We start from the raw sequence: 23837 nt of genomic DNA, 5'->3' as shown, positions 1-23837 counted from the left end.
CTTCGACCCGACAGCCGAGAGCAGCTTGGATCTCCATCAAAGCAGCCTCAGGGACATGCATGGGGACCAGGGTGCTTTTGTGGAAGTTGATCGTCAAACCCGTCGCATCCGCAAACTGATCCAGCAGCTCCTTGAGCCGCACCGCAGCAGGCAGGTCAGCACGCATAATGATGAGAGTGTCGTCGGCATACTGTAGTACTGACAGGGAGCACCATCAACGATGGGGTGGCACAAGAGCGGGTCCTGCCGGATAAGCCGCTGCAGCACATCCGCAACCAGCAAGAAAAGGTACGGAGAGAGCGGGTCGCCCTGCCTTAGGCCTCGCTTACAATCAATCCATGGCCCAGGGACACCATTTAGCAAAATAGCAGACTTGGAGGTGGCCAGGATCATGTCCATCCAATCACACCATGCAGGGGGAAAACCACGCGCCAACATAATTGCTCGGAGACTCTCCCAATCAATTGAATCGAAAGCCTTAGAGAAATCCAGCTTGAGGACCAGAGAGGGAGAAAAACGCTTGAAGCAGCACTGGACCAGCTCCGTAGCAAAAACAAAGTTTTCAGAGATGCTTCTTCCAGACAGAAAACCAGACTGATTTTCATCCACAGGCGATCCAATCTGAGCTTGGAGCCTACAGGTAAGAGCCTTGCAAACCGTCTTGATGGAGGAGTTTTGCAGCGAGACAGGTCTGAAGGACCCAGGTGCAAGGATACCATCAGCCTTGGGCAGCAACACCACATGCGCACGGTTGATCGCGCCCAAGTTTGCCTTCCGAGCATGGACGGCGCCAAACAGACGCAGCATACCAGTTTGAACCGTGGGCCACGCGGCTCTGTAGAAACTTGGGCCGAGACCGTCCGGTCCAGGCAGTGGCGGCGCCAGGGGTATGGCCCTGTCTTCCCAGAAATACCCAAAATTTTGATAAAACAGTGTAAATTTTCATAAAACAGAGAATTTTTTAACAAAACTATAAGGATTTGGCGAAACGAATACCCAATGAATACCCGGGCATTTAATCTTGGCGCCGCCACTGGGTCCAGGGGCGCTGGTCCGATCCATCCCATCGATAGCAGCCTTGATCTCCTTTGGTCAATATAGTTGAATCGTATTAATCTAAAAAATCCATGCCGAGTCATGCATGCGGAAGGAATCTTGCCCGAATGGTCCAACCAAAGACTGTCTCTGTGTTCTGTGACAAAGATGCTTGCTGGTGTGGTAAACAAGAGTTCAGTGGTAGGCATTGCACTCATGTTCATGGCGCACCCAGTCCGAGCACAAACAGTTCCATGCGCGAGCAGTCCACTTTCATCTGACACAATACTACCTTGTTTGAAGCGTAAAAATAATTGTGCGCTGCACACGCAACATCAACTATATTTTGCCCTCTCGGTCAAACTTATCGAACGGGGGGTCACGGAGCTGTATAACAATGCCAGAACGCCTCAAACGTGAATCATTTCCAGTCCACTCCCCACCTTGACTCCCTCCATGAGTCCATATACACCAAACACCACTTTTACATAACAAGGCTTCGCTCAACTACTCTATACCAAAGCTACATAGGTAGAGGAACTGATCTGCGCCAGAGATCAGCAGATATGGCGCCACGACGGAGCGCCGCCGACACGGCCGAAGCGGACCGGAGCCGGCTGCAGGAGATGGGGTACAAGCAGGAGCTCAAGCGCGGGCTCAGCTTGGCGTCCAACGCCGCCTTCTCCTTCTCCATCATCTCCGTGCTCATGGGCGTCACGGCGACCTACAACACGGGGCTGCGCTACGGCGGGCCGGTGTCCATGACGCTCGGGTGGTTCGTTGTGTCCTTCTTCAACGGCTGCGTCGCCCTGTCCATGGCGGAGATCTGCTCCGCCTACCCGACCTCCGGCGGGCTCTACTACTGGAGCGCCAAGCTCGCCGGCAAGAACTGGGCGCCTTTTGCATCCTGGATCACCGGCTGGTACGCACTCAAATATTGCTACTCTACTCAGGTTGTTCGTACATGCATGGGCATGCTGCCTCTTAGATGTTTCTGCTTGAAATTCTCTCATCCAGATGTTAGACTGTCCTGTTGGCCGTGGCTAAGCTCCATCTTATGTTCTGGTTTGCAGGTTCAACATCGTCGGACAGGTACGGCTCCAACTTCATAGGGCTGTTCGCCATTTTTGTCTCGGCTTCAAGTGCCAGCACCAGCTCCTCAAACTTGTAAAATATATCCATTTTTCGATAAATACAAATGATACATATAGTACTACTAGTTACATAATAATCTACTAGTAGTCAACTTACTACTAGCAGCCCCAAGGCCTACAGTCTCCGCGTGTCAATCTCCAACGCAACAGCCGGCTGATGCAGTAAACTCGTGATTCAACAAAACATATTTTTGTAAACTGTTGTCACGTTGCTAACATGGTCTAGCCTCCTCTGTGTTGACTCTTACCGTCCCATTCATGCAGTGGGCTGGTACAACGAGCGTGGACTTCTCTCTGGCACAGCTTATTCAGGTTATCATTTTGCTCGGCACGGGCGGCGCCAACGGCGGTGGCTACCTGGCCTCCAAGTACGTCGTCTTGGCCATCTACGCTCTCATCCTCTTCCTACATGGGCTCATCAACAACCTCCCCATCCACTACTTGTCCTGGTTCGGACACCTTGGCGCTTTCTGGAATATCGCAGGTACCTCTATATATATGTTTGATAGTTTTAGTCTTTATCCTTGATGGCACAAGGGGTGTTAGTGATACAATGGCCATGGTCATAAGGTGATTTAGAATCAAAGTAGGGAAAACTCTGTTGTTGATGACAGATGAGGATTTGGTCTGTGAAAAAACAAGGAAATGTTATGACATTGAACGCTACAAGATTACTTGATTGAATACAGGTTTTCACTTAATTAATTGTTTGAAGGCTGATAAATACTAATTAGAAATCTATAAAAATTTAGGTATTTTATTGTTGGCGATCCTGATTCCGGCTGTTGCCAAGGAGAGGGCGAGTGTTGGGTTCATCTTCACGCACTTCAACACTGACAATGGCATGGGGATCCATAGCAAGGTTTATATTCTAGCTGTGGGGTTGTTGATGAGCCAGTACTCGGTGCTCGGTTATGACGCATCTGCTCACATGGTAAGTGGATGACGATGTTCCATTCTGTTGATCACTTAATTAATTTACTCACACATGGAGACATGATGATGATATCCTTGCTTGCATATCTGCATTGCAGACTGAAGAAACCAAGAACGCCGACAGAAGCGGCCCAATCGGGATCATCACTGCGGTGGCTCTCTCGTCGATCTTCGGGTGGATTTACTTGGTTGCTCTTACGTCCGTGGTGATAGACATACCGTATCTCCTTAGCCCCGACAATGATGCCGGCGGGAACGCTATCGCCCAGGCTCTCTACTCAACGTTTCGTTTGAGGTTTGGCAGTGGGGCGGGAGCGGTTGCCTGCCTCGTTGTCATAGCCGTTGCCATGTTCCTCTGCGGGCTAGCATCCATCACCAGCAATTCAAGGTTTGTCACCGAATTAATCATCACAAGCTATATATTATGTCCAAGTACGATAATATCTCTTAAGATGAGACACCCCTCTACTCTGATGGCATAGGATGGGGTATGCCTTCTCCCGAGACGGGGCGATGCCGTTCTCGCACTTGTGGCACCGGGTGAGCAAGCACGAGGTGCCACTGAACATGGTTTGGCTCTCCGTCATCGTGGCATTTGTTATGGCCCTCACGGTACGTATGCACTTTTCCTACTGTCGCTCGTTTCCGAAACAAACAAAAAAACACATTCCACGGTCTCATGAACAGGTGCCTGACCTTAACATTGTCGTGCGGATCTCATATTTCTCATGCATTGCAGTCGTTGGGAAGCCAGGTAGCTTTCCAAGCCATGGCATCCATCGCGACGATAGGGCTGTACATCTCCTACGCGCTGCCCATTTTTTTCCGGGTGACAACGGCTCGGAAGTCCTTCATCCCGGGACCATTCCATCTTGGCAGGTATGGGGTCATCGTCGGCTGGACTGCTGTTCTCTGGGTGGCCTTCGTCACCGTGCTCTTTTCTTTGCCGGTGGCGTACCCAGTGGCAAAGGACGACTTCAACTACACTCCGGTGGCTGTGGGAGGCGTGCTACTACTGAGTGTTGGTTCCTGGGTGTTCCATGCTAGGTTTTGGTTCAAGGGGCCTATAATAAATGTCGAAATATAGTGCTAGAAGTAGTATTTGCCGTGTTGTAATAACGTGGTTGTTTAAATTGCATTTATCTCGGTAATTTAGTCAGTTCTCTTTTTTTCTTCAAAATGGAGTTCTCCCTAGCCTATGCATCAATTGATGAACAAGGCTTGTTTTATTACGAAGTCGTAAGTTTCAGCGTTTACATCTCATGAATCACATAGAGTAGACATAAAAATGAACCAGCAAAAAAAGAGTAGAACAAGTCACCTATGCATCTTGTAAACGTCTAGAAAGCCGTCAACCACCCTGGTTCAACATATTCCGTGCAACCGTTTTCGACACAGATACATCAAGAATCTATATGTGCCCACTACGCCCCGACAGTAGGAAGGACCACTCGCGGGTAGCCATACGGGTAACCTATAGAAACTTAGTAGATTCTTTTTTTGTTAATGATGAGGACATCCCTACCAAATCACTACCTCCAAGATGAAGAAGATGATGCTGTGAATATCAAGTCCAATGAAGTCGGAATTGGACCTATGACAAGAGCTCGTGCGAAGCTACTAAAACAACAGGTGAACTTGTTCTTAAGCGATACTTTGATTGATGAGAATTTTATACTACCTATATCCTTTGAGTTGTGTTTGATCAGGTACGAGGATAAAGAAAGCATCGCACAAGGAGGAGGAGAACAGCTGGACATCGTGCTGGACATGAAGACACCTCATGGACGCGCGAGGGAGGAGAGGGAGGCATGTGCGAAGGAGGAAGATGAAGTCCAGGCTGGCGCTACGCTCGGCACGACCGGCCGGCCCGGCCCCACGCTCGGCCAAACCGGCTCCTGGACCGGTGCCAGCCGGGCACGATCCAGGGACCCTGGACCCCCCGTCCGGTTCCAGCCCGACGCCTGGTCCTGTTCCGATCGGCCTGCCCGGTCCCTGGCCCGGTCGACCGGCCCCCCAGGCTGGCCGTGTCCGAGTCAATCTCGAACAGATCTCGATCTAGGTCGGTTATTATTGTTATTTTTCAACTTCTGGTCATCATGAACCCCCATATAAGTGTCCAGGACGCCCCCATAATAGGTTTAGACCACGTTTAAGATAAACCCTAGTTCATAGTTGATTGCTTTGCAACTCTATTGAATCTATACACCAATTCGCATCGATCTGGTGTTTTGCTACTGAAAGTTTTGTGTGATCTACTGTTTCATTGGGAATTAGATGATTGCAATTTACCGCTTCATGGTCGGCGGTTACGTGCGCAAGTGTGTGGAGTTGCGAATATCTTGTAGGGTTGAGAGCTGTTGCATTGACGACAGGGACCAATCGAGAGACACGTTGCGTCATACAAGTTATCCTCCACTTCATCATCGTGTTATCTCCGTTGTGTTCATCGTGTGTACATCACCATCTACCGTGCTTACGAGAAGATCGGGCAACCCCTTATCATCTTAGTATCAGATTTCAGCGTTTTCTCGGTAAGCAATCCACAATCCACCCCATAGTTGAGTTGTGAGTGTTTTCCTATCCAAAAAAGGCAAAAATATTAGGGTTAGGGTTTGCCATAGCCTTAGATTGCGTCAATTTCGAGTTTTAATTGCTTTTCGTAGTTGTTTTTGCGTATCTTTTTCTTTCATCTAGTAGATTGTCTAGGGTTTGTGTTTCGATATCATAGTTGTCAGTTTTTGTTGCTCCAAGTCCACATAGCGTACAGTTTGCTTGTTCCCAACCATAGATATAGCCTTTCGATATACGTGACTACGAACTTTCCCAAAAGAGACTAGTTTTACCGCTCGACAGGCTGCTCGTTAGGCTTTTGGTGCTTTGCAATTTTTGTTGGCCGTGTTACAAAGAGTAGAGTCATAAAATCAAAAAAGAAAGTTGAAAGGAAGCAAGCTACAAGTGTTGCGTGTGATAAAAAAAAGTGAAGTGCTAGTAAAGAGATCAAGTGAACGCCTAGTTTACTTTTCTGCACCCGTAGTTGAGCAATCTTGTGCCTGTCTCGTTGAGCTTTGCTAGTGTCTCTCGAGTGCATTCAACATGTTCATCCATATAGTCGCATTGCCACATTTATCGCCTTGTGTGAATATCATTGGTTGTTCTACGGTCAGCGCTAGAGCTTGTTATTGGTGCAAATAGGTATCCTACCTACAGCCCCACATATATCATGCTTTGTCGTGTGATTGCTCTTATACCCTTGATATTCGCTTCGTTAGATCCGTGCACTAGTTGTCAATCCAAGTGGTAAGCAATACTAATTCACTTGGGAGCGGTAATATTTACCTTTTCTTATCAATTTTGAGTGAGTTGTGAGAGTACCACCACAGATATTTGTTTTAGTGCACTGACCTACTAACTTCTAGTGATGCTAAACTTGTTGACCTTCTCAATGTCATCATTAAGTCCTTGGTCCTGTTCGCTGAATTCACATCGCATCTCATTACGAAGAGCTTCATACTCCCTTCAAGAAACAATATCAGCAAGACAACAACAACAACAACAACAACAACAGCAGCAGCAGCAGCAGCAACAACAGCAGCAACAACAACAACAACAACAACAACAACAACAACAACAACAACAACAACAACAACAACAACAACAACAACAACAACAATAACAACAACAACAACAACAACAACAACAATATGAAGAAGGGGACAGTGTTCAGGGAGATTTTGAAGAACAACTCACTGCTGAAGAGCATGGTGTTGGTCGTGGTGCCCGTGGTCGTGGTTTTGTTCCCGTCGGAGCAGCCCGCCGTGTCCCTCCACAACCGCAAGACGATGGTTTGGATAAGCCAAAATTCTCAATCCCCAAATTTGGAGGAGATCCTGATGTTGAAGAATACCTCGCTTGGGAGCTGAAAATTGAGAAGTTGTGGCGCCTACATGACTATACTGAAGACATGAAGATCAAGCTTGCTTCCTCAGAATTTGATGGCTATGCATTACGTTGGTGGGATGGAATTATACGTGCTCGTCAAAAAGATGGAGAATTGCTTGTTCTTACATGGCGCGAGATGAAGGCAATTATGCAAGCTCGTTTTGTTCCCACTAATTATTTGCGATCGATATATGATAAGTTGACCCTCTTGAGACAACGTGTTCTGATGGTTGATGCTTATTTCATGGAGATGGAGATGCTTATGCAGCGTGGTTGTGTCCGTGAGTCACTTGAGATGACAATGCAACATTTTCTACATGGTTTGAAGTATAACATCAAAGGCATTGTTCGTCATCACCGTTACACCAATATGAATGAGCTGCTACATCATGCAAAAGAAGCTGACGCACAGTTAGCGGAAGAAACACAAATTAAAGGTCGTGCTACGGGAGCTGGTAGCTACACGCCTCAGGCGCCCCCATCTACGGCGCCGGAGCCATCTTCGCGCCCCGCACCTTTCCCTACTTCGTCTAGCAAGCCGGTCTCCAATGTGTCTTAACACAAAGATGTCCGAACCTGCTGCAAGTGGAAGTGGTTCTAGCATGTCTACAGCGCGCAACCGCGATATGAATTGTCATACATGTGGTGGCAAGGGTCACTTCAAGAGAGATTGTCCTAACCGTAAAGCTATGATCATTAATGACAACGATGAGTATGAGACTGGAGATGATGCTGATCTGGATGCTCCAGAAGATGATGATTATGACAGTGATGGTGTAGATGCTTATCCTTCTAAAGCTCGCACTATTGTTGTGTCACAGCGTGCTCTTAATGTGCAGCCAAGTGCATCTACTCAGCGCTGCAATTTGTTTCAACAAAGTCACTAGTTGGCCCTGATAAAGCTTGCAAGGTCATTATTGATGGCGGGAGTTATCGCAATCTAGCAAGCAAGGAGTTGTGTGCCAAGCTGAAATTGAAGTATCTTCCGCACCCGCATCCATACTATATTCAGTGGTTGAGCGACAATTGTGAGATAAAGGTAAACGACATGGTGCGTGTTGATTTTGAGATTGGACCGTATAAGGATTCCATTGGTTTTGATGTGGTTCCTATGACGGTGTGTCACCTACTATTGGATCAGCCATGGCTCTATGACCGTTCTGTGCAACACAATGGCTGCGCCAATACATATCACTTGGAGTTCGAGGGCAAGAAATTAAATTAACTTGTAGTCTATGTCACCCCAGCAAATTGTCAATGAATCTCGTCAGAAATTTGAAGTGAACTTGGAGGATGCATCCATAGATAGGCGGGAGAATTGTAATACCGTGAGTGATATAACAAAAAGTGAGAGAGTGAATTCCTTAGTGCTATTAGCCACAAGAGAGGATATGAGAGAATTTAGTAAGGATCCTACAGTCATGCCTCTTGTGCTCATGTACAAGGGTGAGGTTTTGGTTTCTAACGACATGACCCCTATTTCTCTTAGTGTTTCTCATGTTTTGCAGGAATTCAGCGACGTGTTTCCGGAGGAGGTTCCCGCAGGATTGCCACCATTGCGTGGTATTGAGCGCATCAAATTGACTTGATCCCCGGCGCCTCGCTTCCCAATAGGGCGCCATATAGGACAAACCCCGAAGAGACGAAGGAAATACAGAAATAAGTGCAAGCGCTACTCAACAAACGTTATATTCGCATAAGCCTTAGTCCTTGTGTTGTTCCTATTATTCTATTTCCTAAGAAAGATGGTACATGGCGCATGTGTGTAGATTGTAGAGCGATAAAAAACATTACAATTCGATATCGACATCCTATTCCCCGTTTAGAAGATAAGCTAGATGAATTGAGTGGTGCTGCTATTTTCTCTAAAATTGATTTGCGTAGTGGTTATCATCAAATTAGGATGAATGGAAAACAGCTTTTAAAACAAAATTTGGTTTATATGAGTGGTTAGTAATGCCTTTTGGTTTAACTAATGCCCCTTGTACTTTCATGAGACTGATGAACCATGTTTTGCGTGATTTTATTGGCAAATTTGTGGTTGTGTACTTTGATGACATATTAATTTACAGCCACAATGAATCTGATCATACTATGCATATTCGACATGTTTTGCAAGTGTTGCGTGATAATAAACTATATGGTAATCTTGAGAGGTGCATATTTTGCAAAGATAAGATCTAATTTCTAGGTTATGTTGTCTCTAAGCATGGAGTAGAAGTAGATTCATCTAAGATTGAAGCAATTCAAAATTGGCCTACTCCCATGAATGTGAGTCAAGTAAGAAGTTTTCATGGTTTTGTTGGGTTTTATAGAAGATTTGTGCCCAATTTTAGTACTATTGCTGCACCTTTGAATGAATTGACCAAAAATGGTGTTCTTTTTGAGTGGGGCGCATCCCAAGATTATGCTTTTGATGAACTGAAACGTATGTTGACTTCTGCACCATTGCTTGCACTTCCTGATTTCAATAAGCAATTTGAGATTGAATGTGATGCTAGTGGTATTGGAATTGGTGGTGTGTTGATGCAAGAGGGTCCCCCAATTGCATATTTTTCTGAGAAACTTTCTGGTGCTAAGTTGAACTATCCTATCTATGATAAATAATTGTATACTTTAATTAGAGTTCTTGAGGTTTAGCAACATTATTTGTGGCCAAAAGAATTTATCATACATTCTGATCATGAAGCTTTGAAATATCTGAAAGCTCAATATAACTTTCATATGTATCTAGCTAAGTGGATTGAGTTCATTGAGTCTTTTACATGCATCATTTGAAGGAGATATGCCCTAGAGGCAATAATAAAGTGGTTATTATTTATATCTTTATGTTTATGATAAATGTTTATATATCATGCTAGAATTGTATTAACCGAAACATTAGTACATGTGTGATATGTAGACAAACAAGAAGTCCCTAGTAGCTTGTTGATTAATGGATGATTAGTTTCATAATCATGAACATTGGATGTTATTAATAACAAGGTTATGTCATTGTGTGAATGATGTAATGGACACACCCAATTAAGCGTAGCATAAGATCTCGTCATTAAGTTATTTGCTATAAGCTTTCGATACATAGTTACCTAGTCCTTATGACCATGAGATCATGTAAATCACTTATACCGGAAAGGTACTTTGATTACACCAAACACCACTGCGTAAATGGGTGGCTATAAAGGTGGGATTAAGTATCCGGAAAGTATGAGTTGAGGCATATGGATCAACAGTGGGATTTGTCCATCCCGATGACGGATAGATATACTCTGGGCCCTCTCGGTGGAATGTCGTCTAATGTCTTGCAGGCATATGAATGAGTTCATGAGAGACCACATACCACGGTACGAGTAAAGAGTACTTGTCAGGAGACGAGGTTGAACAAGGTATAGAGTGATACCGAAGATCAAACCTCGGACAAGTAAAATATCGCGAGACAAAGGGAATTGGTAATATATGTGAATGGTTCATTCGATCACTAAAGTCATCGTTGAATATGTGGGAGCCATTATGGATCTCCAGATCCCGCTATTGGTTATTGGTCGGAGTGAGTACTCAACCATGTCCGCATAGTTCTCGAACCGTAGGGTGACACACTTAAAGTTGGATGTTGAAATGGTAGTACTTGAATATGGAATGGAGTTCGAATATTTGTTCGGAGTCCCGGATGAGATCCCGGACATCACGAGGAGTTCCGGAATGGTCCGGAGAATAAGATTCATATATAAGATGTCATTTTATGTGAAATAAAATGTCGCGGAAGGTTCTATGGAAGGTGAAGGTTCTAGAAAAGTCCGGAAGAAACCACCAAGGAAGGTGGAGTCCACATGGGACTCCACCTCCATGGCCGGCCAGCCCTAGATGGGGAGGAGTCCCAAGTGGACTCCTCCATAGGGGGCCGGCCACCCCCCACATGGGAGGTGGAAATCCCACCTTTTGGTGGGAGTCCTAGTTGGGCTAGGTTTCCCCTCTTATGGAAGGTTTTTGGTTCGGGTCTTATTCGAAGACTTGGACACCAACACTTGGGGATCCACCTATATAATGAGGGGCCAAGGGAGGGGGCCGGCCACCCCAAGACCACAAGCTGGCCGCCCCTCTTGAGTGGCTGGCCACCCCCTCCCAAACCCTAGCCGCCCCCTTCTCCTCCATATCTCCCGCGTAGCTTAGCGAAGCTCCGCCGGACTTCTTCACCGCCACCGACACCACGCCGTCGTGCTGTCGGATTCAAGAGGAGCTACTACTTCCGCTGCCCGCTGGAACGGGAGGTGGACGTCGTCTTCATCAACAACCGAACGTGTGACCGAGTACGGAGGTGCTGCCCGTTCGTGGCGCCGGAACCGATCGTGATCAAGATCTTCTACGCGCTTTTGCAAGCGGCAAGTGATCGTCTACCGCAGCAACAAGAGCCTCATCTTGTAGGATTTGGAATCTCTTCAAGGGTGAGACTCGATACCCCCTCGTTGCTACCGTCTTCTAGATTGCATCTTGGCTTGGATTGCGTGTTCGCCGTAGGAAAATTTTTGTTTTCTATGCAACGTTATCCTACAGTGGTATCAGAGCCGTGTCTATGCATAGATGGTTGCACGAGTAGAACACAATGGTTTGTGGGCGTTGATGCTCTTGTTATCTTTAGTTTGAGTACTTTGCATCTTTGTGGCATAGTGGGATGAAGCGGCTCGGACTAACTTTACATGACCGCGTTCATGAGACTTGTTCCTCGTTCGACATGCAACTTGTATTGCATAAGAGGCTTTGCGGGTGTCTGTCTCTCCTACTATAGTGAAGATTCAATTTACTCTTCTATTGAAAACATTAGTATCAACATTGTGGTTCATGTTCGTAGGTAGATTAGATCTCTCTCGAAAACCCTAAACCACGTAAAATATGCAAACCAAGTTAGAGACATCTAACTTGTTTTTGCAGGGTTTGGTGATGTGATATGGCCATAATATGATGATGAATATGTATGAGATGATCATTATTGTATTGTGGCAACCGGCAGGAGCCTTATGGTTGTCTTTAAATTTCATGTTGAGTAGTATTTCAAAGTAGTTGTAATAGTTGCTACATGGAGAACAATCATGAAGACGGCGCCATTGACCTTGACGCTACGCCGACGATGATGGAGATCATGCCCGAAGATGATGGAGATCATGTCCGTGCTTTGGAGATGAAGATCAAAGGCGCAAAGACAAAAGGGCCATATCATATCACATATGAACTGCATGTGATGTTAATCCTTTTATGCATCTTATTTTGCTTAGATCGCGACGGTAGCATTATAAGATGATCCCTCACTAAAATCTCAAGATAATAAAGTGTTCATCCTTAGTAGCACCGTTACCAAGTCTTGTCGTTTCGAAGCATCTCGTGATGATCGGGTGTGATAGATTCAATAAGTACATACAACGGGTGCAAGACAGTTTTGCACATGCGGATACTAAGGTGGCCTTGACGAGCCTAGCATGTACAGACATGGTCTCGGAACACGTGATACCGAAAGGTAGAGCATGAATCATATGGTTGATATGATGAACACTTTGAGTGTTCGCCATTGAAATCAAACCTTTTCTCGTGATGATCGGGTTTAGGTGCGGTGGATTTGGTTCGTGTGATCACTAAGACAATGCGAGGGATATTGTTTTTGAGTGGGAGTTCACTTAGGCTTTTAATTATGTTGAATTAAAATTTGAACTCAATTTGTCATAAACTTAGTCTAAACTATTGCAAATATATGTTGTAGAGATGGCGTCCCCAATCAATTTTAATCAGTTCCTAGAGAAAGAGAAACTTAAGAGCAACGGTAGCAACTTCACCGACTGGTTCCGTCATGTGAGGATCTTCCTCTCTGGCGGAAATCTGCAATTTGTGCTTGATGCACCGCTAGGTGACCCTCCTGCAGAAGATGAAACCGATTAAATAAAAGCTGTTTACGCAACTCGGAAAACTCGGTACTCTCAAGTTCAGTGTGCCATCCTGTGCAGTCTGGAATCCGATCTTCAAAAACGTTTTGAGCACCATGATCCTCATGAGTTGATGAATGAGCTGAAAGCTATATTCGAGACTCATGCGGCCGTGGAATGCTATGAAGCATCGAAACATTTCTTCAGCTGTATGATGGAAGAAGGCAGCTCCGTTAGTGAGCACATGCTCGCCATGACCGGGCATGCGAAGAAACTCAGTGACTTGGGAATAGTGATTCCTAACAGACTGGGGATTAATCGTGTCCTTCAATCACTGCCACCAAGTTACAAGAACTTTGTGATGAACTACAATATGCAGAACATGAACAAGGAGTTACCTGAACTCTTTGGCATGCTAAAAGCTGCTGAGATTGAGATCAAGAAAGAGCACCAAGTGTTGATGGTCAACAAGACCACCGGTTTCAAGAAACAGGGCAAGTCTAACACCCTGTTTGGATGTAAGGAATTAGCCGTGGAATCGGAGAATCTGGAATTGGGGATCAGTTTCCGCCGTTTGGTATGCGCTGTGAATTGGTTCCTGGAAACGGAACGAAATTCCGAGCCACCCCCGCCTCGCGTGTAAAGAGTCGGCACGCGATTCAGAGCTCGCCTCCTCGGAAACGCTCAGAAACTCATCCGCGGGCGTGGCGTACTTGTTCGCTCGAGAAACAGAGAAAGACTCTCTCCACTCTTTCTTCCCCGTTAGCCTTTCGTGGCCATGGCCTCCCTATCATCTCCCTTCCCCGTTCGCTCTCCATGGTCCGGCGAGCAACGAGCAGAGATCTGGCAGCCATGGCCTCCCTCCCGTCCCCCTGGCCGCACCCCTCCCCGCCCGAGCCTAGCTTTCCCCTGCCGCCAACCGTCGTTGCCCCGTGCCCCTGCAGCCGGCTACGCGCGTCCTTGCAACCGCCGCTTAGGCTCCCTCCATCGAAGTCGCATGGAGGTGATCCGGCCAACTTCGGCCCGCCCCGATGCTCCGCTTGGTGGATGGGATTGCCCCAGCCTCGAGGGGAATAGCTCGATCCCGGCCACAGCCGGCCGATTCCGGCGACAACTGGCCATTCCGTCCATTGTCGGCCTCTCCAGCACTCCACCACTGGCCACGGGATCCATCACGAGCCACCTCGTAGCACCTCACTCGATTGGGTCCAGGACTAGATCTGTTCGTTTCTGTCTGAGCTTTGACAAAAAAATAACCATGTTGTTGAATAAGCTCAAATTTAGAAGGCTGAAATTTATACTTTTTAAAAACTTTTTGTGTGAAAATTATTGTTTAAAATCAACGAAACATCAAATTCTATGGTTTGTACATCCAAACAGAATTTGGAATCGAGTACACGCTCTGATTCTAACAGTAAATTCCAAGCACATACAAACAACCGAATTTGAATTGGAAGCCAATTCATTTCCATCATAGATTTGGAATTTTTAGTCCAATTCAATTCCATTCTCAATTCTATGCATCCAAACGCAGCGTAAGGGAAAATTCAAGAAGGGTGGCAAGAAAGCTGCCACGCCTCCTATGAAACCTAAGAACGGCCCTAAGCCTGATGCTGAGTGCTATTACTGCAAGGAGAAGGGACACTGGAAGCGTAATTGCTCCAAGTATCTGGCTGATCTGAAGAGCGGCCTTGTCAAGAAGAAGAAAGAAGGTATATCTGATATACATGTTATAGATGTTCATTTCACTGGTTCTCGTTCTAGTACCTGGGTATTTGATACTGGTTCGGTTGCTCATATTTGTAACTCGAAACAGGAACTAAAGAATAAACGACAACTGCTGAAAGATGAAGTGACGATGCGCGTTGGAAACGGATCCAAGGTCAATGTGATCGCAGTCGGCACACTTCCTCTACATCTACCTTCGGGATTAGTTTTAAGCCTAAATAATTGCTATTATGTACCTGCGTTGAGCATGAACATTATATCTGGATCTTGTTTAATGCAAGACGGTTATTCATTCAAGTCTGGGAATAATGGTTGTTCTATTTTTATGAATAATATCTTTTATGGTCGAGCACCACAAAAGAATGGCTTATTTCTGTTAGATCTCGATAGTAGTGATACGCATATACATAACATTGATGCTAAACGAATTAAACTTAATGATAATTCTACTTATATGTGGCACTTGCTGCCTTGGTCATATTGGAGTGAAACGCATGAAGAAACTCCATACTGATGGATTACTTGAATCACTTGACTTTGAGTCACTTGATAGATGCGAAGCATGTCTAATGGGAAAAATGACAAAGACTCCATTTTCTGGTATGATGGAGCGAGCTACTGACTTATTGGAAATCATACATACCGATGTGTGTGGACCAATGAGCGTAGCATCGCGCGGTGGTTATCGTTATGTTCTAACCTTCACAGATGATCTGAGTAGATATGGGTATATCTATTTCATGAAACATAAATCCGAAACTTTCGAGAAGTTTAAGGAATTTCAAAGTGAAGTAGAAAATCAACGTGACAAGAAGATTAAATTTCTACGATCTGATCGTGGAGGTGAATATCTGAGTTATGAGTTTGGCATGCATTTAAAGAAATGCGGAATACTTTCACAATTGACACCGCCGGGAACACCTCAACGAAACGGTGTGTCCGAACGTCGTAATCGAACTCTCTTAGATATGGTTCGTAGTATGATGTCTCTTACTGATTTGCCGTTATCATTTTGGAGTTATGCATTAGAGACAACCGCATTCACTTTAAATAGAGCACCATCAAAATCCGTAGGAACGACACCGTATGAATTATGGTTTAACAAGAAACCTAAAGCTGTCGTTCCTGAAAGTTTGGGGTTGCGAAGCCTATGTAAAGAAGTTACAACCGGACAAGCTAGAACCCAAAGCGGAGAAATGCGTCTTCATAGGATACCCTAAGGAAACTATAGGGTACACTTTCTATCACAGATCCGAAGGCAAAATCTTTGTTGCTAAGAACGGAACCTTTCTTGAGAAAGAATTTCTCACTAAAGAAGTGACTGGAAGAAAAGTAGAACTCGATGAGATTGATGAATCTATACTCGTTGATCGCAGTAGCGCAAGATCGAAGTTAGACCTGTACCGCCTACACCGGCAACAGAGGAAGCTAATGATAATGATCATGAAACTTTGAACGAGGAAACTACTGAACCTCGCAGATCGACAAGGGAACGTGCCACTCCTGATTGGTATGATCCTTGTCTAAATGTCATGATTGTGGATAACAATGATGAGGACCCTGCGACGATGAAGAAGCGATGATGAGCCCAAATTCCAACAAATGGCAAGAAGCCATGAAATCCGAAATGGGATCCATGTATGATAACAAAGTATGGACTTTGGTAGACTTACCCGATAGCCGAAAGGCTGTCGAGAATAAATGGATCTTCAAGAGAAAAACAGAATGCTGATGGTAATATTATCGTTTATAAAGCTCGACTTGTCGCAAAGGGTTTTCGACAAATTCAAAGGAGTTGACTACGATGAGACTTTCTCACCTGTAGCGAAGCTAAAATCTGTGAGGATTTTGTTAGCAATAGCTGCATTTTTCGATTATGAGATTTGGCAGATGGATGTCAAAACGGCGTTCCTTAATGGAGACATTGAGGAAGAGTTGTATATGGTACAACCCAAAGGTTTTGTCGATCCTAAAAATGCTGACAAAGTATGCAAACTTCAGCGTTCAATCTATGGACTGAAGCAAGCATCAAGAAGTTGGAACCGACGCTTTGATAAGGTGATCAAAGACTTCGGGTTTATACAGTGTCATGGAGAGGCCTGTATTTACAAGAAAGTGAGTGGGAGCTACGTAGCATTCCTGATATTATATGTAGATGACATATTATTGATCGGGAATGATATAGAACTATTAAGCATTGTTAAAGGTTATTTGAATAATAGTTTTTCAATGAAAGACCTTGGTGAAGCATCATATATATTAGGCATCAAGATTTATAGAGATAGATCAAGACGCCTAATAGGGCTATCACAGAGTACATATCTGGACAAGATTCTAAAGAAGTTTAGAATGGACGAAAGTAAGAAAGGGTTCTTACCTATGTTACCGAGGCAAGGTATTGAGTAAGACTCAAGGACCGGCTACGGCAGAAGAAAGAGAAAGGATGAGTAATATCCCCTATGCCTCGGCAGTAGGATCTATCATGTATGCCATGCTATGTACTAGACCGGATATAGCACATGCTGTTAGTTTGACTAGCAGATATCAAAGTAATCCAGGAATGGAACACTGGACAGCGGTCAAGAATATCCTGAAGTACTTGAAAAGAACTAAGGATATGTTTCTTTGTTATGGAGGTGACCAAGAGCTCGTTGTAAACGGTTACACCGATGCAAGTTGGAACACTGATCCTGATGACTCTAAGTCACAATCTGGGTACGTGTTTATATTGAATGGTGCTGCAGATAAGCTGGTCAAGCTCGAAGCAAAGGCACGGTGGCGAAGTCTTCAACAGAATCGTAGTACATAGCGGCTTCAGAGGCTTCATCAGAAGCGATATGGATGAAGAGGTTCATTGTAGAGCTCGGTGTGGTTCCTAGTGCATTGGACCCATTAATCATTTACTGTGATAACATGGGTGCCATCGCCAATGCACAAGAGCCAAGGTCACACAAGAGGCTGAAGCATATCAAGCTGCGTTACCACTCGATTCGCGAGTACATCGAAGATGGAGAAGTAAAGATTTGCAAAGTACACACTAATCTGAATGTAGCAGATCCGTTGACTAAAGCTCTCCCTAGGGCAAAGCATGACCAACACCAGAATGCCATGGGTGTTAGGTATATTACAATGTAATCTAGATTATTGACTCTAGTGCAAGTGGGAGACTGAAGGAGATATGCCCTAGAGGCAATAATAAAGTGGTTATTATTTATATCTTTATGTTTATGATAAATGTTTATATATCATGCTAGAATTGTATTAACCGAAACATTAGTACATGTGTGATATGTAGACAAACAAGAAGTCCCTAGTATGCCTCTTAAACTAGCTTGTTGATTAATGGATGATTAGTTTCATAATCATGAACATTGGATGTTATTAATAACAAGGTTATGTCATTGTGTGAATGATGTAATGGACACACCCAATTAAGCGTAGCATAAGATCTCGTCATTAAGTTATTTGCTATAAGCTTTCGATACATAGTTACCTAGTCCTTATGACCATGAGATCATGTAAATCACTTATACCGGAAAGGTACTTTGATTACACCAAACACCACTGCGTAAATGGGTGGCTATAAAGGTGGGATTAAGTATCCGGAAAGTATGAGTTGAGGCATATGGATCAACAGTGGGATTTGTCCATCCCGATGACGGATAGATATACTCTGGGCCCTCTCGGTGGAATGTCGTCTAATGTCTTGCAAGCATATGAATGAGTTCATGAGAGACCACATACCACGGTACGAGTAAAGAGTACTTGTCAGGAGACGAGGTTGAACAAGGTATAGAGTGATACCGAAGATCAAACCTCGGACAAGTAAAATATCGCGAGACAAAGGGAATTGGTAATATATGTGAATGGTTCATTCGATCACTAAAGTCATCGTTGAATATGTGGGAGCCATTATGGATCTCCAGATCCCGCTATTGGTTATTGGTCGGAGTGAGTACTCAACCATGTCCGCATAGTTCTCGAACCGTAGGGTGACACACTTAAAGTTGGATGTTGAAATGGTAGTACTTGAATATGGAATGGAGTTCGAATATTTGTTCGGAGTCCCGGATGAGATCCCGGACATCACGAGGAGTTCCGGAATGGTCCGGAGAATAAGATTCATATATAGGATGTCATTTTATGTGAAATAAAATGTCGCGGAAGGTTCTATGGAAGGTTCTAAAAGGTTCTAGAAAAGTCCGGAAGAAACTACCAAGGAAGGTGGAGTCCACATGGGACTCCACCTCCATGGCCGGCCAGCCCTAGATGGGGAGGAGTCCCAAGTGGACTCCTCCATAGGGGGCCGGCCACCCCCCACATGGGAGGTGGAAATCCCACCTTTTGGTGGGAGTCCTAGTTGGGCTAGGTTTCCCCTCTTATGGAAGGTTTTTGGTTCGGGTCTTATTCGAAGACTTGGACACCAACACTTGGGGATCCACCTATATAATGAGGGGCCAAGGGAGGGGGCCGGCCACCCCAAGACCACAAGCTGGCCGCCCCTCTTGAGTGGCCGGCCACCCCCTCCCAAACCCTAGCCGCCCCCTTCTCCTCCATATCTCCCGCGTAGCTTAGCGAAGCTCCACCGGACTTCTTCACCGCCACCGACACCACGCCGTCGTGCTGTCGGATTCAAGAGGAGCTACTACTTCCGCTGCCCGCTGGAACGGGGAGGTGGACGTCGTCTTCATCAACAACCGAACGTGTGACCGAGTACGGAGGTGCTGCCCGTTCGTGGCGCCGGAACCGATCGTGATCAAGATCTTCTACGCGCTTTTGCAAGCGGCAAGTGATCGTCTACCGCAGCAACAAGAGCCTCATCTTGTAGGCTTTGGAATCTCTTCAAGGGTGAGACTCGATACCCCCTCGTTGCTACCGTCTTCTAGATTGCATCTTGGCTTGGATTGCGTGTTCGCTGTAGGAAAATTTTTGTTTTCTATGCAACGTTATCATACATCATTAAGCATAAGAAGGGAAAGATAATATTGTTGCTGATGCTCTATCTAGGAAGAACATGCTATTAACTCAACTTGATGTTAAAATTTCTGGATTAGAGATTCTATGTGATTTGTATGCTACTGATCATGATTTTGCTGAACCATATTGCTTGTGTGCTATTGGTAAAGCATGGGAAAAATATCACATACATGATGGATTCTTGTTTAGAGCTAACAAACTATGTGTTCCAGAATGGTCTGTGTGTTTGCTCTTATTGCAGGAATCACATGCTGGAGGTTTGATGGGTCACTTTGGGCGTGAGAAGACGCTACTCGTACTCGCTGATCACTTCTATTGACCAAAGATGAGGTGGGGCGTGGACAGGTATGTGAAGAGATGCATTACGTACAACAAGTCCAAGTCCAAACTGAAGCCTCACGGTTTGTATACTCCTTTACTGGCACCTACTACACCATGGGAAGACATTAGTATGGATTTTTTGTTGGGTTTGCCGCGTACTAAGAGAGGCCATGATTCTATATTTGTGATAGTGGATAGATTTTTCTAAAATGTCACACTTTATTGCCTGCCACAAGAGTGACGATGTGTCGCATATTGCTAACCTGTTTTTCAGGGAGATTGTACGTTTACATGGAGTCCCGAAGACTATTGTTTCCGATCGTGATGTGAAGTTCATGAGCAACTTCTGGAAGATACTTTGGGGAAAGCTGGGGACAAAGCTACTGTTCAATACTACTTGTCATCCCCAAACTGATGGTCAAACTGAGATGGTGAATCGGATATTATCACAACTGTTGAGATCCATGATCAAGAAGAACTTGAAGGAGTGGGAAGATTGTTTGCCTCATGTGGAGTTTGTGTACAACATGGCGGTACATTCTACCACAGAGATGTGTCCATTTGAGGTGGTGTATGGTTTCAAACCCATTACTCCACTTGATTTGTTGCCTCCACCCATACATGAGAGAGTCAATATGGAGGCATCAAAGAGGGTTGATACGTCTCTGACGTATCGATAATTTCTTATGTTCCATGCCACATTATTGATGATACCTACATGTTTTATGCATACTTTATGTCATATTTATGCATTTTCCGGCACTAACCTATTAACGAGACTGGCCGCGGCGGCCTGTCATCTGGGCCCCTCGTGACGCCCCCTGACCTACCCTTCCGCCTACTTAAGCCTTCGTCGATAATAGCCCCAGTACCGAGAGCCACGATACGGAAAACCTTCCAGAGACGCCGCCACCGCCAATCCCATCTCGGGGGATTCAGGAGATCGCCTCCGGCACCCTGCCGGAGAGGGGAATCATCTCCCGGAGGACTCTACACCGCCATGGTCGCCTCCGGATTGATGAGTGAGTAGTTCACCCCTGGACTATGGGTCCATAGCATTAGCTAGATGGTCGTCTTCTCCTTATGTGCTTCATTGTCGGGTCTTGTGAGCTGCCTAACATGATCAAGATCATCTATCTGTAATGCTATATGTTGTGTTTGTTGGGATCCGATGGATAGAGAATACTATGTTATGTTGATTATCAATCTATTACCTATGTGTTGTTTATGATCTTGCATGCTCTCCGTTATTAGTAGAGGCTCTGGCCAAGTTTTTACTCTTAACTCCAAGAGGGAGTATTTATGCTCGATAGTGGGTTCATGCCTCCATTAAATCTGGGACAGTGACAGAAAGTTCTAAGGTTGTGGATGTGCTGTTTCCACTAGGGATAAAACATTGATGCTATGTCCGAGGATGTAGTTATTGATTACATTACGCACCATACTTAATGCAATTGTCTGTTGTTTGCAACTTAATACTGGAAGGGGTTCGGATGATAACATGAAGGTGGACTTTTTAGGCATAGATGCATGCTGGATAGCGGTCTATGTACTTTGTCGTAATGCCCAATTAAATCTCACACTACTAATCATATCATGTATGTGCATTGTCATGCCCTCTCTATTTGTCAATTGCCCAACTGTAATTTGTTCACCCAACATGCTATTTATCTTATGGGAGAGACACCTCTAGTGAACTGTGGACCCCGGTCCATTCTTTTAATCGAATACAATCTACTGCAATACTTGTTCTACTGTTTTCTGCAAACAATCATCATCCACACTATACATCTAATCCTTTGTTACAGCAAGCCGGTGCGATTGACAACCTCACTGTTTCGTTGGGGCAAAGTACTTTGGTTGTGTTGTGCAGGTTCCACGTTGGCGCCGGAATCCCTGGTGTTGCGCCGCACTACATCTCGCCGCCATCAACCTTCAACGTGCTTCTTGGCTCCTACTGGTTCGATAAACCTTGGTTTCTTACTGAGGGAAAACTTACTGCTGTACGCATCACACCTTCCTCTTGGGGTTCCCAACGGTCGCGTGCTGTACGCGTATCAAGACTGTTTTCTGGCGCCGTTGCCGGGGAGATCAAGACACGCTGCAAGGGGAGTCTCCACATCGCAATCTCTTTACTTTGTTTTTGTCTTGCTTTATTTTATTTACTACTTTGTTTTCTGCACTAAATCAAACCACAAAAAAATTAGTTGCTAGTTTTACTTTATTTGCTGTCTTGTTTACCATATTAAAAACACAAAAAAATTAGTTACTTGCATTTACTTTATCTAGTTTGCTTTATTTACTGTTGCTAAAATGGGTACTCCTGAAAATACTAAGTTGTGTGACTTCACAAACACAAATAATAATGATTTCTTATGCACACTTATTGCTCCACCTGCTACTACAGCAGAATTCTTTGAAATTAAACCTGCTTTACTGAATCTTGTTATGCGAGAGCAATTTTCTGGTGTTAGTTCTGATGATGCTGCTGCCCATCTCAATAATTTTGTTGAACTTTGTGAAATGCAAAAGTATAAAGATGTAGATGGTGACATTATAAAATTAAAATTGTTTCCTTTCTCATTAAGAGGAAGAGCTAAAGATTGTTGCTATCTCTGCCTAAGAATAGTATTGATTCATGGACTAAATGCAAGGATGCTTTTATTGGTAGATATTATCCCCCTGCTAAAATTATATCTTTGAGGAGTAGCATAATGAATTTTAAACAATTGGATACTGAGCATGTTGCACAAGCATGGGAAAGAATGAAATCTTTGGTTAAAAATTTCCCAACCCATGGACTGACTACTTGGATGATCATCCAAACATTTTATGCAGGACTGAATTTTTCTTCACGGAACCTATTGGATTCAGCTGCTGGAGGTACCTTTATGTCCATCACTCTTGGTGAAGCAACAAAGCTTCTTGATAATATGATGATTAATTACGCTGAATGGCACACGGAAAGAGCTCCACAAGGTAAGAAGGTAAATTCTGTTGAAGAAACCTCTTCCTTGAGTGATAAGATTGATGCTATTATGTCTATGCTTGTGAATGATAGGACAAATATTGATCCTAATAATGTTCCGTTAGCTTCATTGGTTGCTCAAAAAGAACATGTTGATGTGAATTTCATTAAAAATAAAAATTATAATAATTCTAGGCCATATCCTGCTAATGGTAACTCTTATGATAGATATGCTTCACCTAATGAGGAAAAGATGTTAGAAATTGAAAGATCCACCAAGAACTTTATGCAATCACAATATGAGCAAAATAAATTGTTTACTAAAACTATGAATGAGCAATCTACCTTGTTGAAGAATATAGGAAATCAACTTGAAAATCTGAATATGGAGATCTCTGGGTTGCAAACTAAACTTGCAAATGCTGAAAACCGAATCTCATACATGTCTGCGTCACAATCTTCTTTAATTAATAAAATGGCTGCTAAACCTGAGGATATAGATAATAAAATTGTTACTACAGCAAATGCCATCCAAGTTAGAATTAATGAGAATATAAGATTGATGGCTGAATTGCATGCTAGGTGGAAAAGAGAAGAAAATGAAAAACTAGCTAAAGAGAAGAATATAGCTAAAGTTTGGACTATTACCACCACTAGCAATGCTAATGCTACACATGTTGCTGCACCTCCTACTAATAATGGTGAAAGAATTGGTGTTGGCAATGTTTCTACTTCTAATGCAAAGCGCGAAAAACTGCCTGGAATTGCTAAAAATGCTGAAACTGCCTATGATAAAACTGCTGAAATTTTTTCCAACATTGGGGATAAAGATCCCATTGCTTTAGATTATAATGGTTTAGATTTTGATGATTGTCA

At 44.3% G+C, this 23837-nt stretch overlaps 1 protein-coding gene across 1 annotated transcript; it reads left to right on the top strand.

Annotated features, from left to right (window-relative positions):
• The first annotated feature begins 1476 nt into the window (after window positions 1-1476).
• LOC127345702 (amino-acid permease BAT1 homolog) lies at window positions 1477-4530 on the top strand. The gene is made up of 7 exons (XM_051372213.2): window positions 1477-1957; window positions 2109-2127; window positions 2454-2673; window positions 2942-3123; window positions 3224-3513; window positions 3608-3737; window positions 3865-4530. Exons 1-7 carry the CDS (start codon window positions 1602-1604, stop codon window positions 4210-4212), a joined length of 1545 nt encoding a protein of 514 aa, XP_051228173.1. The 5' UTR covers window positions 1477-1601; the 3' UTR covers window positions 4213-4530.
• Window positions 4531-23837: the final 19307 nt, after the last annotated feature.

This window comes from Lolium perenne, chromosome 3 (genome assembly GCF_019359855.2).
Source record: "Lolium perenne isolate Kyuss_39 chromosome 3, Kyuss_2.0, whole genome shotgun sequence".
In the NCBI taxonomy this organism is placed as follows: Eukaryota; Viridiplantae; Streptophyta; class Magnoliopsida; order Poales; family Poaceae; genus Lolium; species Lolium perenne.
This window is presented reverse-complemented; position numbering and strand designations above follow the sequence as displayed.